Here is a 22,520-nt window from a genome sequence, read left to right as displayed (position 1 = left end):
CAGTGCCCTCCAAATTCATAGGCTACAACTGCCATCTTCCCTGATGGTTGGCCACACTGACTGGGGCTGATGGGAGTTGTAGTATATGTAGAGGGCACCACACTGGCTACAACTATATTAAGTATGTCAAGTCTTCAACAGCTTGGGACCAGTTTACTTGAAGCATTGCCTTACTCCACAAGTGCCCACTTGACTGCTTCAATCTATAGAACTGACGCTTTCACAAGAGCTACGTAATGTTGGTTCCACACTTGTAAACCGTCGATCCTTCGGTGTGGCAGCACCTACACTGTGGAACTCCCTGCCCAATGACTTTAGACAGGCACCCACTCTATATTTTTGGTGACTGTTAAAATGCTGCTTTGTTTAAGCAAGCCTATTCAGGCATGTCATTTTATTGTGTATACAGGCGTACCTTGGAAGTCGAACGGAATCCATTCCGGAAGTCCATTTGACTTCCAAAACGTTTTCAATATGTTCTGTCGCCTCCCCCATGCTTTTCAACATCTACATGCAGCCGCTGGGAGAGAACATCAGGGGGTTTGGGCTGGGTGTCCATCAATATGCGGATGATACCCAGCTCTACCTATCTTTCAAATCAGAATGAGTGAAGGCGGTGAAGGTCCTGTGTGAGTGTCTGGAGGCGGTTGGAGGATGGATGGCGACTAACAGATTGAGGTTGAATCCTGACAAGACAGAAATACTGTTTTTGTGGGACAGGAGGCGGACGGGTGTGGAGGACTCCACCCCCCATTGTTCAGCCCAGACACTGAGGTCCAGCACTAAGGGCCTTCTGGCGGTTCCCTCACTGCGAGAAGCCAAGTTACAGGGAACCAGGCAGAGAGCCTTCTTGGTCATGGCGCCCACCCTCCCACCAGATGTCAAAGAGAACAACAACTACCAGATTTTTAGAAGACATCTGAAGGCAGCCCTATTTAGGGAAGCTTTTAATGTTTGATGCATTACTGTATTTTAATATTTTGTTGGAAGCCGCCCAGAGTGGCTGGGGAAAGCCAGCCAGATGGGCGGGGTATAAATAAATTAGTAGTAGTAGTACGTATACACCCAGGTATGCTAGCTGGGGCTGATGGGAGTTGTAGTCCAAAAATCTAGGAAGGCACCAGGTTGAGGAAGACTGGTATAAATCTTCAAAATGAATGAATGAATGAATGAATGAATGAATGAATGAATGAATCAGTACTACCACTGCTCACCCGCTCTTTTAGCTTCTTGATCTCAGAAGGAATGAGGCAGTCGGCTTTGGCAATAAGGGGAACAATGTTCACTTTTTCATGCAGAGCCTTCATGAACTCCACGTCTACCGGCCTCAGCCTGCAACAAAGAAATGCGGCGTTAGAAGGCAAGCGATCTCTATTTTCCCCTACACGTTAGCAAGGGGAAATTTCTGCCAAAAAAAAAAAAAAGGACAGGACTTCCTCTTATAACAAGTCCCTTTTCCTAGAAGGGCAGCTTGGAAATGTTAGACTCTAAGCTTAATGGCTTTGTGGGGAACTTCCTGCTTCCTCTTCAGATCGTAATGTGTGTGTGTTTATTTTAAAATGTAGCAATCCGGTCCCGTTGCATCAGGGAGCCCCTCCTGGTCATTCTGCGGAGTGGCAGACTTCCAGTCTGCCTTAAAGTCCAGTACTGATGGCACCAATGCCCTGTGGCTCTTATTGTCAGGGGTAGGGAACTTTCATCCCATGGGTCTAATAAGGCCCATCAGGTCTCTCCCATTTGACCCACAAGCCCATTTGGGTCAAGCCACGCCCATCTGCCCTTCACCTGATGCCATATTTGATATTCATCCTTACATTTTCCATTACAGTGGTACCTCGGGTTACAAACACTTCAGGTTACAGACTCCGCTAACCCAGAAGTAGTACCTCAACCCGAGATAAAGAACTCATAGAAATCACACTGAGGCGGTGCAGCGGCAGCGGAAGGCTCCATTAGCTAAAGTGGTACCTCAGGTTAAGAATGGTTTCAGGTTAAGAACGGACCTCCAGAACAAATTAAGTTCGTAACCAGAGGTACCACTGTATTACATCTGCATCCCACTGTTCCTCCAAGAAGCTCAATGTGGATTTTACCCTCATAACAACCTTGAAATGTAGGTTGAGGCCAAGAGAAGGTGAATGGCCCAAGGTCACTGGAGTTTCATGGCTGAATGGGGACTTGAACTCTCGTCTCCAAGGTGCTAGTCCAGAACTCTAACCACTATGCTACACTGGCACCAGGGTATGTGAGGCAGATAAAGGAACAAGCCCATCCCACCTTACCCATGGCCAAAGGGAGAGATGAAGTAGAGGCAGCAGTGCACCCGGTTGTCCTGGATGTTCTTCCGATTGAGGCCGCTCTCATCCCGGAAGTACTGTTCGAATTGCTGGTCAATGTAATCCGTGATGGCCTTCCAACTAGAGCAAGTCACAAGGAAAAGATGGCAATGGGACACCAGTTTAGATGGTACTTGGGGACAGAGGATAACACACATTAACAGAGGAGAGATCCTTTAGATCCAGTGTAGAAATCGCTGAACTAAATATTGCCTATCATAGAGAAAGAGCATAAAGAATTTGCATCCTGTCTGTCAACAACTGCAAGGATGTTAATGGCTCAAAACTGGAACATTACGTTACTCCCTCCTTGGGAACAACAGTTTGGGTAAAAGGTAAAGGGACCGCTCACAGTTAGGTCCAGACGCGGACGACTCTGGGGTTGCAGCGCTCATCTCGCTTTATTGGCCGAGGAAGCCGGTGTACAGCTTCCGGGTCATGTGGCCAGCATGACTAAGCCGCTTCTGGTGAACCAGAGCAGCGCACGGAAATGCCGTTTACCTTCCCACCAGAGCGGTACCTATTTATCTACTTGCACTTTGACGTGCTTTCAAACTGCTAGGTTGGCAGGAAACAGTTTGGGACTGGACCGTAATAGCAAAAATAACATATCTAAGAGCAAGAATTGCAGTTCCATATAGAAACAATTTCTGGGGAAACAGGTTGCCCTTTATACAGCATTGTCAAGAAAATAATTACCTTCCATGAAAGCAAATTCAAGGAGGTTTTGTGTTTTTGCACTAAAATGTAAACATGGGGGGTAATATTACCGGTGTATGCTATTTCTTTCAGCTTTCACAGAGCTGCTGAAAGGGCTACTGAGAAGATATGCAAAGTGCTTTGCTTTGATCACTTAAACCTCTTTGCATATCTTATAGGCCAGTTTGCACTGGTATTGCAAAAGGCATACGAAAAGCGGGAAATGGTCTATTGGAGAGAAACCAGACCATGCCTCACAATTTCCCCTGCAGCAGAGGTAACCAAAGCGGTGTGGGGGTACGACTCACCACTCCGTGTTGTTCACAGCATCTCCAAACCCTGGTGTGTCGACAATTGTTAACTTCAACTTCACCCCCTTCTCCTCGATGTCCACCGTGTGTTTCACAATCTCTACTGTCTGACTGATTCTTTCTTGATATACAAAGATGGAAGAAAAAGAATAACGGAGGTTAGCACCAGAGATGTCCCTCCCCTACCTCCAAATCGGCCTCACTATTTATGATTAGTTGTCAGGTCTTTCTCTCTCTCCTCTCCTTCCCCAAAATGGGATTCCCCTGCCTCCCACCCACCCCAAAAAACGGGGATCCAATGAGGTTGATTAGCTTCATGTCTGTCCAGGGAAAACTGGTGGAAAGGGTTGTTAAAGAAAAAAATAATGGAGCATATAGAAGAACAAGCCTTGCTGGAGCATAACCAGCATGGCTTCTGCAAAGAAGAAGAAGAGTTTGGATTTGATATCCCGCCTTTCACTCCTTTTAAGGAGTCTCAAAGCGGCTAACATTCTCCTTTCCCTTCCTCCCCCACAACAAACACTCTGTGAGGTGAGTGGGGCTGAGAGACTTCAAAGAAGTGTGACTGGCCCAAGGTCACCCAGCAGCTGCATGTGGAGGAGCGGAGACGCGAACCCGGTTCCCCAGATTACGAGACTACCGCTCTTAACCACTACATCACACTGGCTCTCGAAAGATGTGCTGTTGCACTCAGGTCTTGCTTGAGGGCTTCCTATAGGTATCTGATGGCCCACTGGCTTGACCCAGCAGGGCTATTCTAACACTCCTAATTGTTCCAGAAGCTTTGAACTCTCAAGGAAACCTGCGCCCCTCCAGTAGTTGCTGGGACTTCAGCTCCCATCATCCACTGACCATTGATGATGCTGGTTGGAGCTGGTGGAAGTTGGAGACAAACAACATCTGGAGAGTCTTAGAGACCAACTAAGTTTGTTATTGGTATGAGCTTTCATGTGCATGAACATTTCTTCAGATCTGAAGAGGTGTGCATGCACATGAAAGCTCATACCAATAAGAAACTTAGTTGGTCTCTACGGTGCAACTGGAAGGATTTATTTTATTTTTTTATTTTGTTTTGACTACGGCAGACCAACACAGCTACCTTCCTATATCTAGAACATCTGGAGAGTCACAGATACTCCCTCCCCCAACCCTTCTTTTGAACATGTCTTAGCTTGGCTTTGTAGAATTAGCTCCCACATCATCCATGTGGTTGATGCATCTATATCAATAGTCTTTTCAGATCCAGGATCTACCTTTAACCAAAGCATGCATTTGCAGACAGACTTAATTTTTTACCATATATTTATATGGCGGTAGTGCTGCTGTTGCTACTTACATTAGATCAGGTCGTGATCAAATCATAACCTACTGGTTGAATACACTATTATTACTCTGCTCAGTAAAAAATAGGCAACATTTCAAGCAACTGATGCTAGAAGCAGATCCCAGTTTCTCAAGCCTAGGTTCCACTGTGGCTACAAATCTGTGCCAGGGCTATAGCACTTCAAGCCGCAAGACAAGACACAGAATCCTAGCTGACAGCAACGGCAGGAAACAGCACCACCTACTGGTCGGAGGTGTTGCCTGTCTGATCACGGGCAAATACCTTCGGCATTGAGAAGTTTTCGGTCTTTGTAGAGGTCTGTCAGGAACAAGCTGTTTACCAAAGTAGATTTACCCAGGCCCGACTCTCCTAAAAAGGGACAGGCACAAATACCAGATTAAAAGAACACTTCGACAAGAGGTTTTCATGCTAAATTCCAAGATTATGCATTTGTTACTCTTCAAGAATGGCACCAGGGAGGTAGATTATCGTCCCCCAAGCAGGAAATGTTTCCATGTAGAATGCTCTGTCCTTGGATTGACACAATATCTCATAGCCACAAATCTAGTTTGTCTTATTCACAATGCTCACATAAAATGCTGTTATTTCAGCAGGGAAAGATATAAAGGCATTGATTTGGCCAAGGACACACTGAGGGTGACCCCTGAGAGCCTGTAGAAGCAGGCTATACTCAGGCCCCATCTACACTATGCATTTAAAGCAGGATCGTACCATCCTGGCTACCCCCAAAGAATCCTGGGAGCTGTTGGTTTCCTAAGGCTGCTAAGAGTGGTGAGGGATCCCCTATTCCCCTCCCAGAACTATAATTCCCAGGGTTCCCTGGGTGGAAGGATTGATTGTTAAACCAATGGGCTGGGAAAACCTGAAAACCGCCTCCATCCCGAAAGACCGTCCTTAGATCAGCAGAGAGATCTCTCTCTCTCTGTAGTTCTGCTGGGGAGTCTCACCTGCCACCATGAGGGTGAAATCAAAGCCCTTCTTCACAGATTTCCGGTGCACCTGGTTGGGGAGAGTGGCGAACCCCACATACTGCTTTTCGTGGTCCTGCAAGAAGGATAGCAGCAGCTATTGGTCACCTTCTTATTGCTGCTTTTAAAAACATTTGATTAGCTGTTTTACGGCTCCCCTAATCCGAAAAGGCAGAGAATCAATGTCGTTTTGAAATTAATTCAAGTCAATCAAAATGGAAAGGTTATTATTATTAATTGTTGCTGTCGTTTACTTCATATGCCACTTGATACCAGGCTTCTAAGCAGTCTACAAGTACAAAAACCAGTTGTGCAAACATGAAAATATAAACATCCATCCTTAAAACAATCCCATGAAAATATTAAAATGTAAACATCCGTAATTTTAAAAATGTGCAATGGAACAACCCCATTAAAACAGGAGGCTCAGGACAAGAGGTGAAGGATGAGATGAAATGAAACAAGGCTCCGGATTCAGAGGAAGTAAGTCAGCAGTTTCCAAATATTGGGGAGACAAGGGTTTCAGAAGCACACTGATAGACCTGGGCAGCCAACAGAAGGAGGTGAGTTCGGATCCTCAACAGGTCCGTTGTAGCCCAGTCTTGCAGTAGTGGTGGCAAGCAGAAATATTTCCTGCTGCCACTCTTCCCGCCCACCTCCAACCCCTTCAAAAGAAACCCCTCCCTTGGGAAAGGCACCATAGAGCTGTTGACATGGTGCATTCAACAAGTGTACGAGCTGAGTAGCTGTGCGTGCAGATAGTTGAGCTGTACTCTGGGCCGGATTTAGGTTTGATGAGGCCCTAAGCTACTGAAGGTAATGGGGCTCTTTATATGTCCAGCTGTCCTTTGTCAACAACAAGTTTTCACTGTTCTTTTATGTTGAATATATGCTATATGGTAATTTATGGACCTAAGGTAAAGGTAAAGGTACCCCCTGACTGTTAGATCCAGTCGTGGACGACTCTGGAGCTGTGGCGCTCATCTTGCTTTATTGGCCGAGGGAGCCGGCGTTTGTCCACAGACAGCTTCCGGGTCACGTGGCCAGCATGACTAAGCCGCTTCTGATGAACCAGAGCAGCGCATGGAAACGCCGTTTACCTTCCCGCCAGAGTGGTACCTATTTATCTACTTGCACTTGATGTGCTTTCGAACTGCTATGTTGGCAGGAGCAGGGACCGAACAACGGGAGCTCACCCCGTCGTGGGGATTCAAACCACCGACCTTCCGATCGGCAAGCCCTAAGCTCAGTGGTTTAGACCACAGCACTACTAGGTATCTAAGCTATTTGCACATGTTGCCATGCAACCAGTCCATGCAGAATGTAGGTACCCTATATATATAAATGAGCAAACCTGTTATATTTTAGGGAGCAGGCTAGCAGCCGGGGCCCATTACTTCCATCATAGGAGCCTACACAACACAAAACACTGTTGCTGTGTGTAGGTTTTATTTGTTTTTTATCTTATATTTTGGAAATGTACATTTTTTTCCTTTAATTTTTTGGGGGGTCCCCAAGAGAGTGGGTCCCTAAGCTATAGCTTGCTTAGCTTATACGTAAATCCGGCACTGGCTGTACTGTACAGTTATTCACATATAAGTTCAACTCTACTGCTGATCAACACAATCAATACACACTGTCACACAAGGTTTGTTCAGCCATCACACTGAACACAGGTACAAGCTGTCTCTACTGGTGTATCAGTGGTTGTGTGAAAGAAACGTCCGCTTACATTGATTTGTCCAGCTTGTACACAGGTTGAAAGTCTGTACACCCACCAGATGTTACAAGTGAAGAACTGTACAAGTGAACAGGCTTAACTATTTGTGTAAACGGGACCACAGGTAATGTAGCATGTGCAGACATTGTACATCATCCCCCTCCCATTGGAAAAAATGCTCAAATGCCACCCTCTTTTCAACAAATGAAGTGGCGGAAGGAGGAGGTTAGGTCAGCTTGGCCCTGCCACCAACCACAAGCACATTTGTGAATCCATCTGACAACCTGAACAACTGCAAGGTGGGTGGGTAGATGATTGGCACAGCCACAAAGCGGTGACTTGAAATCAACCGTCACAGTACAACAGCTTTCCTCCCGTCTTAAGCGAGACACTTTACAAGCAAAAACTTGTAATCCAGAATGCGGCAGCTAGACTGGTGACTGGGAGCGGCTGCCAAGACCACATAACACCAGTCTTGAAACACCTACATTGGCTCCCAGTACATTTCTGAGCACAATTCAATGTGTTGGTGCTGACCTTTAAAGCCCTAAACGGCCTCAGCCCAGTAGACCTGAAGGGGCATCTCCACCCTCATCGTTCAGACCAGACACCGAGGTCCAGCTCTGAGGGCCTTCTGGCAGTTCCCTCACTGCGAGAAATGAGGTTACAGGATAACATGTGAGCGTCCTGTTGAATGCTCTGAATGTATACTTTGTTATATTCTGGATTGTTTTATTTGATGTTTTAACGAGTTGTAAACTGCTTTGAGGTTTTTCTTAAAAATGTAAAGCGGTATTGAAATGAAATTCATGATAAGCTGAGGTCAGGGTTGGGGCCTCTCTGTTGAGGCAACTGCCTCATCAGGGATACACCTAGGAGTAGCTAAGAAACGTAGGACTGATGGACATGCCTTTTCAAAACTTGTAGTTGTATTTTTGACAATGAAGAGTGAGTTTCTCACCCTGGACATTCCTTGCCTGACAAGCGCCGTGACACATTCCATAGGACCTGGCAGAACATGGTTCTTAATACTACAGAGATACTGACTTCCTGGATATATGAATTAGAAATATTAATCCACATGATTAATCTAACATGATAAAATTTTAAACACCAGTGAAAATAATTAAGAGGAAGATGGGTCACAGGGCTGGTCATTTCTCAGTGTCTTCCGAAGTAGAACATTAGATGGATGGTGGACGGACAAGCGCTTTCTTAATGAAATACTCTCTGCACTGCCAAGCTTGGAAGAAAGATGGATTAATCCTGATTCTCTCTTTCCAAATTAGAATGGTGGCTTGCAGCTGATGAATGAGAAGTTAAAGTGTTTCTTTAAGTAGATGTTTTAAGCGAGTGCAGAGTTTAAAGAAGTCTTCGGGTTGAACAAGATGAAAAGTCATTCGCGGAATTGGCAACTGGGTGAATGGGGTTTTTTTGGGGGGGAGGGTTGAGGCTGCTATCCAAACAACTAGATCTGCAAATGAAAGGATGTCCACTTGTGCAATGGAATTTGACCTCCTTCTCCTCTCCCTACACAAGCCCCCCTCCCCAAATATGCTCCAGAGGATTGGGGAACACACCCACGCCCGAACAGATTTAGGGGGAGGGCAGAGAGAAGAGATGGGGGAGAAGTTTGTTTATTTATTTATAAAACCATTTGTAGACTGCTACATGCACTTTGCAGCAATAGAAACATAAAAGAATACAGTAAAAGCATAAAACAGTTAAAAAGAAAGCAAACAGTTAAATGCAAATGTCAATAAACCATTGTTGTGCTCTTGCACAAAGGCCTTGCACTAGTGGTTCCACTCTATTGGATTCTGCCCTAAATTTGAAGATTCAGATCAGGACTACAAAAAGTTAAAGCCCCCTACAGCCCCCCCCCCAACATAACACAGCAGGGTCCTGATGTGGGTTACACACACACACATTTGTCATTTACATTGTAAAGGCCTTTAATAATAGCTGTTTTCCTTTTAAGAATTGCCATCCTACCCATTTCTTGAAGCGGATTCAAGATGATTAACAAAACACTGGTGACCAAAGCCAACATAATCCCTTAAAAAAAGCCCGGAATGCATTCAAATTAATGTCAACAACGGTTTTACTTTATTTATTTTTTAGATCAAGCTTGCCTCATTTTGCTCTTTGTATAAGTTAATATATGGAACATTTTCCCCTTAGCTGGCTCTAGGGATGGATGGACCCAACAAACTATTCTTTGGGGGGGGGGAGAGTTTTGGTGATTAAAGTTGTTAAGTTGTGGGTGAAAATATCAGACGACACAGTAATTCTTCAAACAGCTCTTGTTTATTCACAGGCCAGGACAGAACTGAACTGAAGGGTTCAGTCAGCCTGCTTATATAGAGCTCCAGTACAACGTAACTGTAACAATTTTCTAAAACTATCCAATCACTGAACGTCACTTTCAATCCCTTATTTGCATAACTATCTACAGTATCCCCCTGCTGGCCCAGGGCGAGAACTTCAGTACATAACAAAAGTGACATCATGTCTGGTGCAAATATGGGCTAAAAGTCCATTTCTGGTTGGGTTTTTTAATGGGAAATCCCAAAAACATCCACATGGAAACACACTGTTTTAAAAAAAGAAGTACTTACAAGGTGATCCGAGGGTTGTAGGTTGCCTCCATTCCTCTAAAAGTAAAAAACGGAAAATTCCTTTTAAAACTTCTGAAAATAAAGCGCCCAGCCACCCACAGCCTGAGATGCAATGACACAGGGCACCCTGCTGCAAATTGCACACACAGCAAGCTCCCCAGAGGGAGATGGGATTGGTACCCTTCCTGCGCTATTAGGAGGAGTTATAAAGAAAAGCAACACTGTCCCCAGGAATCACAGTTCCTGCTTCAACAAAAGGAACCCGCTGAGCTAGAACCCAGGTGCCCGGTCCTCAAGAGTTTCAGATAACTGGTCTGTGTGGGGAGGGAGCAGCAGTGTGTCCACACAAGTCCGGCCCTCAACATCCCTGCACACACCAGCTCCATGGCAGACCTTTGATTATAGTCAACATCAGTCAACGTGTGCTTCAGAGAGCCTCACACCATCAACATAAGAACAGCTCTGCTGGATCGAGCCAATGTCCCATCTAGACCAGACTAACCTGTTCTCACAGCAGCCAACCAAATGCTTATTAAGGGAGGTCCACACGTTGTATCCAACTCTCAGAGTAGGCTCATTGAAACTGATGCACGTAACTCTTTTTCTGCCCAGAATTCACATTTGGTTTACTATTTCTTCAGAATACAGTGCTACCTCAGGTTAAGAACTTAATTTGTTCCGGAGGTCCGTTCTTAACCTGAAACTGTTCTTAACCTGAGGTACCACTTTAGCTAATGAGACCTTCCGCTGCCACTGCATGGCCGCCGCAAGATTTCTGTTCTCATCCTGAAGCAAAGTTCTTAACCCAAGGTACTATTTCTGGGTTAGCAGAATCTGTAACCTGAAGTGTCTGTAACCAGAGGTACCACTGTATAAGAATGCAAAGGAAGACACCAGAGCCAGTTCAAGACATTTTGGCACCACAAAATGGCGCCCCCTGCCTCCTTCCCTACCAGGGAAGAAGGGGTGAATGAAGTTCTACATCAGGACGAAGAGAGGGGGAATAAAGATCTATGTCGGGAACGAGGGTGGGAGACATAGGAGCCAACTCCTAGGGACTGAGATCCCTTCAGCTCCCCCAATAAAATACAGTGGTACCTCAGGTTACAGACACTTCAGGTTACAGACTCCACTAACCCAGAAATAGTACCTCAGGTTAAGAACTTTGCTTCAGGATGAGAACAGAAATCGTGCAGCGGCAGCGGGAGACCCCATTAGCTAAAGTGGTACCTCAGGTTAAGGACAGTTTCAGGTTAAGAACAGACCTCCAGAACAAATTAAGTTCTTAACCCGAGGTACCACTGTACCTGAGGGGGCCGGGGGCCCTCAAAGTTAAGGGGCATTGCCATTTAAACGGTGTAGGTTTGTGTGTTGTGATTACTTGGGACGGGGCATACCTCTCACCCCCAATATTTTATTTAAGTTGGTGGGAGGAGGCCTGCAGCACCTTCTGTTCGCCAAGAGACCACTGTAGAGGCGGCACTGGGAGACCACCAATGGATCCACAGCGACAGCAGAGAGTGATGCATTCCTTGGAGGCAGGATCTGCTGCCCCTGTGGATCCCATCACCCAAAGTAATCCACCTCACCTTGTCTCATGGGTGGTGTTGATACATCACCCAGGCCTACTTGTGAGTCCCAGCAACTGGCAATTAAAAAAGCCAATGCAATTCTGGGCTGCATCAATAGGAGTATAGCATCTAGATCAAGGGAAGTAATAGTGCCACTGTATTCTGCTCTGGTCAGACCTCACCTGGAGTACTGTGTCCAGTTCTGGGCACCACAGTTCAAGAAGGACACTGACAAACTGGAACGTGTCCAGAGGAGGGCAACCAAAATGGTCAAAGGCCCGGAAACGATGCCTTATGAGGAACAGCTAAGGGAGCTGGGCATGTTTAGCCTGGAGAAGAGGAGGCTAAGGGGTGATATGATAGCCATGTTCAAATATATAAAAGGATGTCACATAGAGGAGGGAGAAAGGTTGTTTTCTGCTGCTCCAGAGAAGCGGACACGGAGCAATGGATCCAAACTGCAGGAAAGAAGATTCCACCTAAACATTAGGAAGAACTTCCTGACAGTAAGAGCTGTTCAACAGTGGAATTTGCTGCCAAGGAATGTGGTGGAGTCTCCTTCTTTGGAGGTCTTTAAGCAGAGGCTTGACAACCATATGTCAGGAGTGCTCTGATGGTGTTTCCTGCTTGGCAGGGGGTTGGACTCGATGGCCCTTGTGGTCTCTTCCAACTCTATGATTCTATGATTCTATGATTCTATGATTCTATGAATTAGAAGCAATCTGCCTCTGACAGAGCATGAGGACTAAAATGTGAAGCTCAAACCCACCCAGCCCTCCATGTTTACATTGGCTCCAGAACAAGGCAGACCACTTCCTGTTGGCCAGGGGTGACAGGCCAGGAGATTCGTGGGCCTGCTTGTGTCAATGGAATTCCAGCTCTGCTCAGCAAGGCACCCTCTGAATACCCCATTCATTGCTCGTGGTAAATCTAAAGAGGTCCTCCCAGCTGCTTTCTGCTCTTGAGACACACAGAGGCTTCTTTCTCCCAAGCAGAACCACCTCCATCCTCATTTAAGAACTGCTATTCCAACATCTTCTCAGCCAGGGAGTCAACCCAGTTTTTGCCGTCCATCTTTTCTTCTCCCTCCCTGGTCCCAAAGTTTGAGGAGCACAAACAAAGGGACTTGGCAAACAGACACTACAGATGGATCTAACAATTGCATTAAAAAAAAAACCCGAGTCAAGAAGAAGAACCTGTGGAGCCCCGTTCAACCCTTGCCTGTGAGTTAAGAGGCTGCCTAATGCAGAATCGAAACAGTAATCCGTTTAGGGGAAGGGTAGAAGGTCCCAGGCTCGATTCCAAGCTAGGAATGTCCCGGGCCTGAAACCCTGGAGAACTGCTGCCAGCCAGTGTGTAGACAATGTGAAGCTAGATGGACCAATAGTCTGGCCTTCCTGTGCTTCTAACTTAGCACTGTCAGCACCTCCAGGATTTCAGGCAGGGCCCCCTCCCAGGCCTACCGAGAGACATTGGGCATTGAACCTGGGTCCATTTTGCTTGCAAAACATATACTCTAACATGGGTAGGCAAACTAAGGCCCGGGGGCTGGATCTGGCCAATCGGCTTCTAAATCTGGCCCACGGACAGACCAGGAATCAGCGTGTTTTTACATGAGTAGAATGTATCCTTTTATTTAAATTCCATCTCTGGGTTATTTGTGGGGCATAGGAATTCGTTCTTTCCCCAATATATATATATATATTGGACAGAACCAGATGTCTCTGAGAAGCCCACGAGCGGCACAGGAAGGCAACAACCTACTACTGATGTTGCTCCCCTGCAGTTGGCGTTCAGAGACATCCCGCCTCTGAATATGTCTAATTTGTCTAATCCGTGGATATCCACTGTCGGAAGCAGTGTGCTCCTGCATACGGTTTTCTGGAAGCCACAGGAGGGGAGAGTGTTCTTGCACTCAGGACCTGCTTACAGGCTTCCCAGGGGGCCTCTGGTTGGTGACTATGAGAACAGGATGCTGGACTTGATCCAACAGGTTCTTCTTATGTTCTTCAGATAGGGAGCTTGTGGCTAGGTGCTGTTGGACTACAACTGCCATCATCTCTTGCATCACTGACCCTGCTTGCTGAGGCTGATGGGAGATGTAGTCAAAGGACATCTGAAGGACCAGAGGCTCCAGGCCCCTTTGAAAGCCTTCTAAGATGAACTGGTGGTTTACCACCACATCTAGTGGCAGCAAATTCCACAAAATTAATTGCATGTTATAAAAATAAACATAAAAAGGAAGGAGACTCCATAAACTCTCTAGCCACAGCACCACCGAATAATGCCATAAAACAGTTAGGCGTTAACTTTTATGGGCTTGGAAGGACGGACAGCAGGGAAAAGTTCGTCTCCTGCTGGGACAATACCAGTCAGTGCATAAACTGAAAAGGGGAAGGGTCGTAGCTCAGTGGAAGAGCATCTGCTTTGCATGCAGAAGGTCCCGGGTTCAATCCCCAGCATCTCTAGATAAATCCCTGCTTGAAATCCTGAAGAGCTGCTGCCAGTCAATGTAAAGGTAAAGGGACCCCTGACCGTTAGGTCCAGTTCTGACCGACTCTGAGGTTGCGGCGCTCATCTCGCTTTATTGGCCGAGGGAGCCGGCATACAGCTTCCGGGTCATGTGGCCAGCATGACTAAGCCGCTTCTGGCGAACCAGAGCAGCACATGGAAACACTGTTTACCTTCCCGCTGGAGCAGTACCTATTTATCTACTTGCACTTTGACGTGCTTTCGAACTGCTAGGTTGGCAGGAGCAGGGACCGAGCAACGGGAGCTCACCCCGTCTCAGGGATTCGAACCACCGACCTTCTGATCAGCAAGTCCTAGGCTCTGTGGTTTAACCCACAGTGCCACCCGCGTCCCTACCCTAGTCAATGTAAAGGTAAATGTAAAAAAAGAGGTAAAGGGCCCCTGGATGGTTAAGTCCAGTCAAAGGCAACTATGTGATGCAGCATTCATCTCGCTTCAGGCCGAGGGAGCAAGCGTTTGTCCACAGACAGCATTCTGGGTCATGTGGCCAGCAGGACTAAACTGCTTCTGGTGCAACAATACACCATGACGAGTGCAAGAGCAGACGGAAACACCGTTTTACCTTCCCATCACAGGGGTACCTATTTATCTACTTGCACTGGCATGCTTTCAAACTGCTAGGTTGGCACGAGCTGGAACAGAGCAATGGGAGCTCACTCCATCATGGGGATTCGAACTGCCAACCTTCTGATTGGCAAGCCCAAGAGGCTCAGTGGTTTAGACCACAGCGCCACCCGTGTCCCTGCCAGTCAGTGTAGACTGTACTGAACTAGGTGGACCTGTGGTCTGACTCAGAGCAAGTCAGCTTCCTATGTTCCTGTGAATTAAGGTACCCCTGCCCGTACGGGCCAGTCTTGACAGACTCTAGGGTTGTGCGCTCATCTCACTCTATAGGCCGGGAGCCAGCGCTGTCCACAGACACTTCCGGGTCACGTGGCCAGCGTGACAAGCTGCATCTGGCGAGCCAGTGCAGCACACGGAACGCCGTTTACCTTCCCGCTGGTAAGCGGTCCCTATTTATCTACTTGCACTTTGATGTGCTTTCGAACTGCTAGGTTGGCAGGAGCAGGGACCGAACAACGGGAGCTCACCCCGCCGCGGGGATTTGAACAGCCGACCATGCGATCGGCAAGTCCTAGGCGCTGAGGTTTTACCCACAGCGCCACCCGCGTCCTGTGAATTAATAGAGGGGATATTAAGGAGCCTTTACCCCCTTTATCACACTGCCTACTTCCTCCTTCCTTCTCAAAGCTTTGGACGGCAGGCAATAGAAGAGGAAGTCTTCCCAAGAGACCCAGAATGCAAATTCTACCTCCCTGCCATCTGTCTCGGACAGGGTACTGTTGGGAGGGGCATCTCCCCTGAAAGGCAAGCTTTGGAAATGAAAATTCAGAAGTAATGAAATAGTAACAGATTGCAGCTCCAGCCTTCGCCTGTGCACTGATCCTCAACTCAGGCCTGACTCTGGCTGGCTCCCTCCGTCAGGCGCAATAGCATCCTAGGCTAAAAAGAAAGGGCAGGAAATTGATTCGCTGTCTTCCCCTGAATTCCCTGCCCAAAGCAAAATCATCTTCATCATGTGCATCTCGTAGCTTGACTCGGCACAGCAGAGGACATCTATGTCTAGAGTTAGCATAAAAGCAGACTCCCTGGGCGCCCGCACCCCAAATGACCCCCCCACTGAATCAGAAACTCACACATCACAGTCCCCCAGCTGTCTGCACACCGGCGGTCCAGCGACTGAGCGCTGATCGGTCCAAAGTGGGTCAAACGCTGGGTGCCCAAGACACACATGCAAAAGTGTGTTCATGCAAACATATTGTCTAATGAAATGGTACCCTATCCAAAACGTCAGCCCCAAATCAGGCACCCACAAAAGGCAGCATGTGTACATCAGTGTGTTTTCCTTCTGGCCTCCACTGATGTGAGCGGCAGCGATGGGAGGACAGCACAGAAAAGAGGCTGGTGTTTTGTTTTGTGGCTTGCATTTTATATAACCCACCGCAGCCTCTCGCAGATTCTGGCCCCCTCTTCCCTTCCCCTGATCTCTCACGCTCTGCCTTCGCCTCCTTACCGGCTTCCTTCTGCTTCTCTGCCCTTGGCGAATCTCTTCTGTGGCTAACTGCTTCTCCTCAGGCACCATTCTTGTGCACCCACCCCCTCCTCCTTCTCTCCAGCTCTCGGCTATGACTATAAATATACCCTTGTACCTTCAGCTTGGCTGAGTGGCTTCGCTGGGTCTGGGTCCTGGGAGAAAGCAGCCGCTCGACTAATCGCTCCTGAATAATGATTGAATCCATAATAACCAACGGCAGGCCAGACCGGGAGTCACCATGGGCCAAGCGGGAGAAGAAGCCCAGCCCATGCACTCCCTCCCAGCTTTGACTAAATCCATAAGGCTGCCACCCCCGCCCACACACGGGGAGAGAGAGAGAGAGAGAGAGAGAGAGAGAGAGAGAGAGAGAGAGAGAGGCAGCCCAGGCCTTTTCTGCAAGGCAACCACCAGCTGGCTAGAATTTCCTGTGTTGCTGTTGCCGCCTTGCTCACAGGAGGGTGGAATAAATATCAGACAACAAAGGCAGTGGCTGCCATGCGAGGAGAAGCAGCTCCGTGGGTGACAGTTTCCTCAGACAGTAGCAGCAGCATGGTGTAATGGTTGGAACAGGTCTGACTCGGTTCTGAGGCAGCGTCCTACCCCAAAGACGAAGAGTCCTCTTCATCTCTTAGACTGGTGAACCAGAAGATCTAAGAAGGAAGGAGGGTGATTGGTTGACGGGCCTCCAAACTTTCTCCCGTGGTGGAACTCAAGGCAGTGAGAGCCACAGCGCTGAGATCAGGAGATAAATATAAGGACATAAGAGCCTGGTGGACCAGGCCAACAGTCCCTGTCGTCCAACGCCCTGTTCTCTCTTCTTTTAATACAAATTTATTTATTTGGTTTTTCAAATTAAAGTTTTGCAGAGATATTTGTTGTTGTTGTTGTTTAGTCCAAGGAATCTCCTGGACTTCCATCTTCCCCTTTGTGGGTCCAATTATTAATCATTTCCTCCCGCATCTTTTATGATAATCCAAATCTTTTACATCTCCAATGTGTCCAGAATTCACCATTAAACTGTAAGCGTTATTCCAATCCTGCTAACAATTTTAACTGTTTACAATGGTCTTTAAGATAAGTTATAATTTTCCCCATTTCTTATTAAAATTTTGGTCTTCCTGATTTCTGATTCTTCTGGTCATTTTTTGCCATTTCAGCATAATCCATCAACTTGATCTGCCATTCTTCTCTGGTCGGGACTTTATCTTCTTTCCATCTCTGGGCCAATAACATCCTTGCATAGTCTTTTCTGCTCCCTTGGGATTTCGGCACCTAAAATCCCTAAAAGGAACACCCTGTTCTCGCAGTGGCCAACTAGATGCCCGTGGGAAACTCGCAAGCAAGATTCAAGCACAAGAGCCCTCTGCCCTCCCTTCCAGCAACTTGAATTCAGAAGCATCATTGCTTCCAACTGCAGAGCGGAGCCATTCTCCTCCATGAATCTGTCTAATCCTCTTTTGAAGCCATCTAGGTTGTGCCCATCACTGCCTCCTGTAGGAGGGATTGCCATAATTTGTGCTGCATGAAGAAATGCTTCCTTTCAGCTCTCCTGAATCTTCCAACGTTCAGCTCCATTGGATGCCAACGAGTGTCATGGGAGATGTTGGTGCTGACCTTTAAAGCCCTAAATGGCCTCGATCCAGTATACCTGAAGGAGCATCTCCACCCCCATTGTTCTGCCTGGACACTGAGGTCCAGCACCGAGGGCCTTCTGGCGGTTCCCTCACCACAAGAAGCCAAGTTACAGGGAACCAGGCAGAGGGCCTTCTCAGTAGTGGCACCCAACCTGTGGAACACCCTCCCACCAGATGTCAAAGAGAAGAACAACTACCAGACTTTTAGAAGACATCTGAAGGCAGCCCTGTTTAGGGAATCTTTTAATGTTTAACAGACCACTGTATTTTAATACTTTGTTGGAAGCTGGCCAGAGTGGCTGGGGAAACCCAGCCAGATGGGCGGGGTATAAATTTATTATTATTATTATTATTATTATTATTATTATTATTATTATTATTATTATATTGGGGGGACCTTCTCTAGACACTTCCTCCATGCCATGCACAACTTCTCTTGTGACCTCTTGCTTGCCTTTAAAGGCATGTCCCCAATGTAGCAGCCTTTTCTCATAAGGAAGGAAGCTGCAGGGATGCGTTGGCTACTTCCCCGTGGCTCATAGGGCCAGACCTGCCCCCCAGCTTAGCTAACCCTGCTTTGAGAAACACTTGCCAGCACAAAGGCAAAGCCAGGAGGTGTTGTCTCAAAGCAGGCAGAGCAGCCCTACCACTTGAGTTCTGCTCAAAGGGAGAGCATCTTGGTTAGGAAACCAAGCACACGCCCTTGAACATTTTGCAAAATGAAAACAAGGGCACGCTTGTTAACGCCCTTAGTCTCATGCTACATATTGTTTTGCAGGCCCCACCCTCTCCATTACTACATGTCAAAGGCTCTTTGCGACATCCCTTCCCTTTGCAGTAGCCCCTGTCCTTCCTTCACCGATACAAAAGCCAAGAGAGACATGGTTCCTTAGATTACATGATAACCTGGGAAAATGTCACGGTCCAACAATGTTATCAACGTTTCAAAACATGCCTCAGCACTGCATGGCACATTAGGGTTCCTGTATACACATCTACCAACATCATTCCCTTGATATTCAACGGGTTGGTGCTGACCTTTAAAGCCCTAAATGGCCTCGGCCCAGTATACCTGAAGGAGCATCTCCACCCCCATCGTTCAGCACTGAGGTCCAGCGCCGAGGGCCTGCTGGTGGTTCCCTCACTGCGAGAAGTGAGGTTACAGGGAACTAGGCAAAGGGCCTTCTCGGTAGTGGCCCCCTCCCTGTGGAACACCCTCCCATCAGATGTCAAGGAAATAAACTATCTGACTTTTAGAAGACAACTGAAGGCAGCCCTGTTTAGGGAAGTTTTTAAGGACTGGTGTTTTTTTTAATGCTTTTAGATATGTTGTAAGCCACCCAGAGTGGCTGAGGAAACCCAGCCAGATGGGCAGGGTCTAAACACTGGCGGAGGAAGAGGAGTGAGGGGAAACCCACCACCCCTGGCAGCGCGATCCCGATGGGGTGCCATTGCAGCTGCCCCCCCACCCGCTCTGAGCACCACGCCCCCACAGGCAGCACGTCACGCCCCTGGGACACGCATCAAACACCCCCCCCCCCGCTCTCCACCCCGTGGTGCCAGAGCATGAAGCTTTACCACTGGGTATAAATAAGAAAGTTGTTGTTGTTGTTACTGACAGGAATAGACTAATCTGTCAATTTCATTTTCTCTCTCCGTTTCTCATTTTTCCACTCTTAAATACAGTGGTCCACATTTCCTCATCAGTTTGCAAAGTAAAATAAATAAATACAGAATACAGAACTTTAGTGTGAACTAATATACACGTTTTTGCAAAGCAATCCCTCCATATAGATTTTTGTATACTATTTGAATGCATCTACAGTAGGACCTTGGGTTACATATGCTTCAGGTTACATACGCTTCAGGTTACACACTCCACTAACCCAGAAATAGTGCTTCAGGTAAAGAACTTTGCTTCAGGATAAGAACAGAATTCGGGCTCCGGCAGTGCAGCGGCTGCAGGAGCCCCATTAGCTAAAGTGGTGCTTCAGGTTAAGAACAGACCTCCGGAACGAATTAAGTACTTAACCTGAGGTACCACTGTAACCATGTGAATATATGCACCTCTATGCACACTTTTGCCTGGTACATGCATTTCTGTTCACATCACTTCGCTGAAGAACTGTGTTGCAAAATTCAGAGAAGTTGTGAATCTCAACCACTTTGCTCAAGAACTTTTGCGTCCGGGTTTTCACTTTCTAAAATATGGCAGCCCTAAAGAAGTGAACACCAGTGAATTCCGCTCCTGTTTCCATTTTCATCAGGGTTCTGCAACATCCCTAAGAGGAAGCGAGTTTTACACAAAGAAGAAGTCTGTTTGCAAAGCAGGCCAAGGTTAGAGCTGCAACAGTGTGCTCAGCCAGAGCAAGAATTTCATTAGGTTATAAATCTAAAAGGGCTCAGGCAGCTGTTCTAATACATCTGTAAATGTCTCTCATCAACTAATCTGCTTTGGGATGTAGTTATGGACCTCCAAGGCACTTGCCATTTGGCTGATTGGTAACCTGGCCAAATCGCAGCCTGTAAATTCTCCTTGAAATATGACAGAAGCTTTCATAACACCATCTATTGTCCAAAGCAAACAACATAAGCACATCCCCTCCCAGCCCGGCCACACCAACGCATGAAAAAGAGACATAGAGAGGAGATGAAAAGAGAAGAGACTAAATAAGATACACAACCAAACAATGTTAGAAACTGAGATATATAATCTAGGTGCCAAATGGCTTCTTAAACCAGGTTGCAGTTGCCCAAACAGAATGTTGAGTTGCCATTTTGGGGCCAGACGGCTTGAAATGGCAAAACATGAATTTTGTTGCTGCTCCTGAAATACATTCTGATTGTGCAGATAAAATACAACTGATAGGATTCCAAGGGATGTGTTGTTGTTGTTGTTTAGTCGTTTAGTCGTGTCCGACTCTTCGTGACCCCATGGACCAGAGCACGCCAGGCACTCCTGTCTTCCACTGCCTCCCGCAGTTTGGTCAAACTCATGCTGGTAGCTTCGAGAACACTGTCCAACCATCTCGTCCTCTGTTGTCCCCTTCTCCTTGTGCCCTCCATCTTTCCCAACATCAGGGTCTTTTCCAGGGAGTCTTCTCTTCTCATGAGGTGGCCAAAGTTTTGGAGCCTCAGCTTCAGGATCTGTCCTTCCAGTGAGCACTCAGGGCTGAGTTCGTTCAGAATGGAGAGGTTTGATCTTCTTGCAGTCCATGGGACTCTCAAGAGTCTCCTCCAGCACCATAATTCAAAAGCATTATGTGTTGTTAGTATGTGAAAACAGACAAGGTACAAGCATCCCCAGGCAGACACCTTCAGATGGTAGAGATGTCCAGCGCCATCGTGGCACCCGGGCACCTGCCGAATTTCAAACACTGCAACCAACCACAGGGAGTAATGAATATCCAGCTTGCACTGGTACATTGTGGGAAATCAGAACATGAGAAGAACCTCCTGGATCAAACCAATGGCCCATCACAGCCTAGCACCCTGTTCTCACAGTGGCCAACCAGATGTCTCTGGGAAGCTTACAAGCAAGAGAGCGCTCTCCCACCTGAATTTTCCAGAATTCATATGGCCTCCAACAGTGGAGGTAGAAGAAGAGTTTGGACTTGATATCCCACCTTTCACTCCCCTTAAGGAGTCTCAAAGCGGCTAACAATCTCCTTTCCCTTCTTCCCCCACAACAAACACTCTGTGAGGTGGGTGAGGCTGAGAGACTTCAGAGAAGTGTTTCTAGCCCAAGGTCACCCAGCAGCTGCATGTGGAGGAGCAGGGAATCGAACCAGGTTCACCCAGATTATGAGTCTACAGCTCTTAACCACTACACCACACTGGCTCTCATAAATACATACATATCATGGCTTGTAGGCACTGAGAACCTTGACCTCTATGAATTTGCCGGTTCCTCTTTCAAAGTCACCTGAGATGGTGGCCTCTTGTGGGAGCTAGTTCCATATGTGTTGTGCGAATAAGTCCCTCCTTGGGTCTGTCCTGAATCTGCCAACAGAATGGCCAAAGGCTACTGAGCTCTCTGTCCTGCTGTCCCCAAATGCAAAACACAAATCACAAACTCACCTCCTACCCACTGAGGTGAGAGCTTGTTGGGAAAAGCAGGACCCAGTCGGTGGCACCTCTCCGGGGTGCTTGGGGCCAAGCAATGGCCCACTGCTGGTGCGCCATAGACCAAGGACTTTGATGGGGAGTCTGCCCTGGGTATGGTCTAGGTCAGTGTTTCTCAACCTGTGGGTCCCCAGATGTTGTTGGACTACATCTCCCATCATGCCTAGCCAGCATGATCAGTGGTCAGGGATGATGGGAGTTGTAGTCCAACAACATCTGGGGACCCACAGGTTGAGAACCGCTGGTCTAGGTGCTATGACAATCAACCCCTCTTCCCAGGGAACTCTGTGAGGAGAACAGGGGCCTCCTCACCATTCTCTCCTCCCTTAACAAACTGTGCTTCCCAAGTTTCCTTGGGGGGCTGACAAAATGGTACAGGGGTGCTTTAAATGCAGAGTGTGGGTGTGGGCCTAGTTAACTGGTGACCTGACTCAGAATGGGCTGAAGAACACAGCATCTCCTAAGCCAGGTGCTCCCATAGCACATTGCAGCAAATCCCAGCTTCTAGGGATTTCTGATACAGTGGTACCTCAGGTTAAGTACTTAATTCATTCCGGAGGTCC

General features: G+C 47.3%; 1 protein-coding gene across 3 annotated transcripts in view; it reads right to left on the bottom strand.

Annotated features, from left to right (window-relative positions):
* The window catches only part of SEPTIN5 (septin 5), a 77,661-nt gene that overhangs the window by 9,861 nt on the left and 45,280 nt on the right, over positions 1-22,520 (bottom strand). The window contains exons 1-7 of one of the 3 annotated variants that reach the window (XM_053369280.1): positions 16,314-16,513; positions 10,001-10,036; positions 5,639-5,735; positions 4,953-5,039; positions 3,344-3,467; positions 2,283-2,417; positions 1,215-1,332 (exon numbers count right to left, since the gene is read on the bottom strand). In XM_053369280.1, the coding sequence (XP_053225255.1) occupies positions 1,215-1,332; positions 2,283-2,417; positions 3,344-3,467; positions 4,953-5,039; positions 5,639-5,735; positions 10,001-10,036; positions 16,314-16,403 (687 nt within the window). In that variant the 5' untranslated portion in view covers positions 16,404-16,513. Of the gene's footprint in view, positions 1-1,214; positions 1,333-2,282; positions 2,418-3,343; positions 3,468-4,952; positions 5,040-5,638; positions 5,736-10,000; positions 10,037-16,177; positions 16,262-16,313; positions 16,514-22,520 lie in introns of those variants that run through there. The other 2 variants (XM_053369281.1, XM_053369282.1) reach the window with 2 other exon arrangements.

This window comes from Podarcis raffonei, chromosome 16 (genome assembly GCF_027172205.1).
Source record: "Podarcis raffonei isolate rPodRaf1 chromosome 16, rPodRaf1.pri, whole genome shotgun sequence".
NCBI lineage: Eukaryota > Metazoa > Chordata > Lepidosauria > Squamata > Lacertidae > Podarcis > Podarcis raffonei.
The sequence above is the reverse complement of the archived record's forward strand: the minus strand, read 5'-3'. Positions and strand labels throughout refer to the sequence as shown.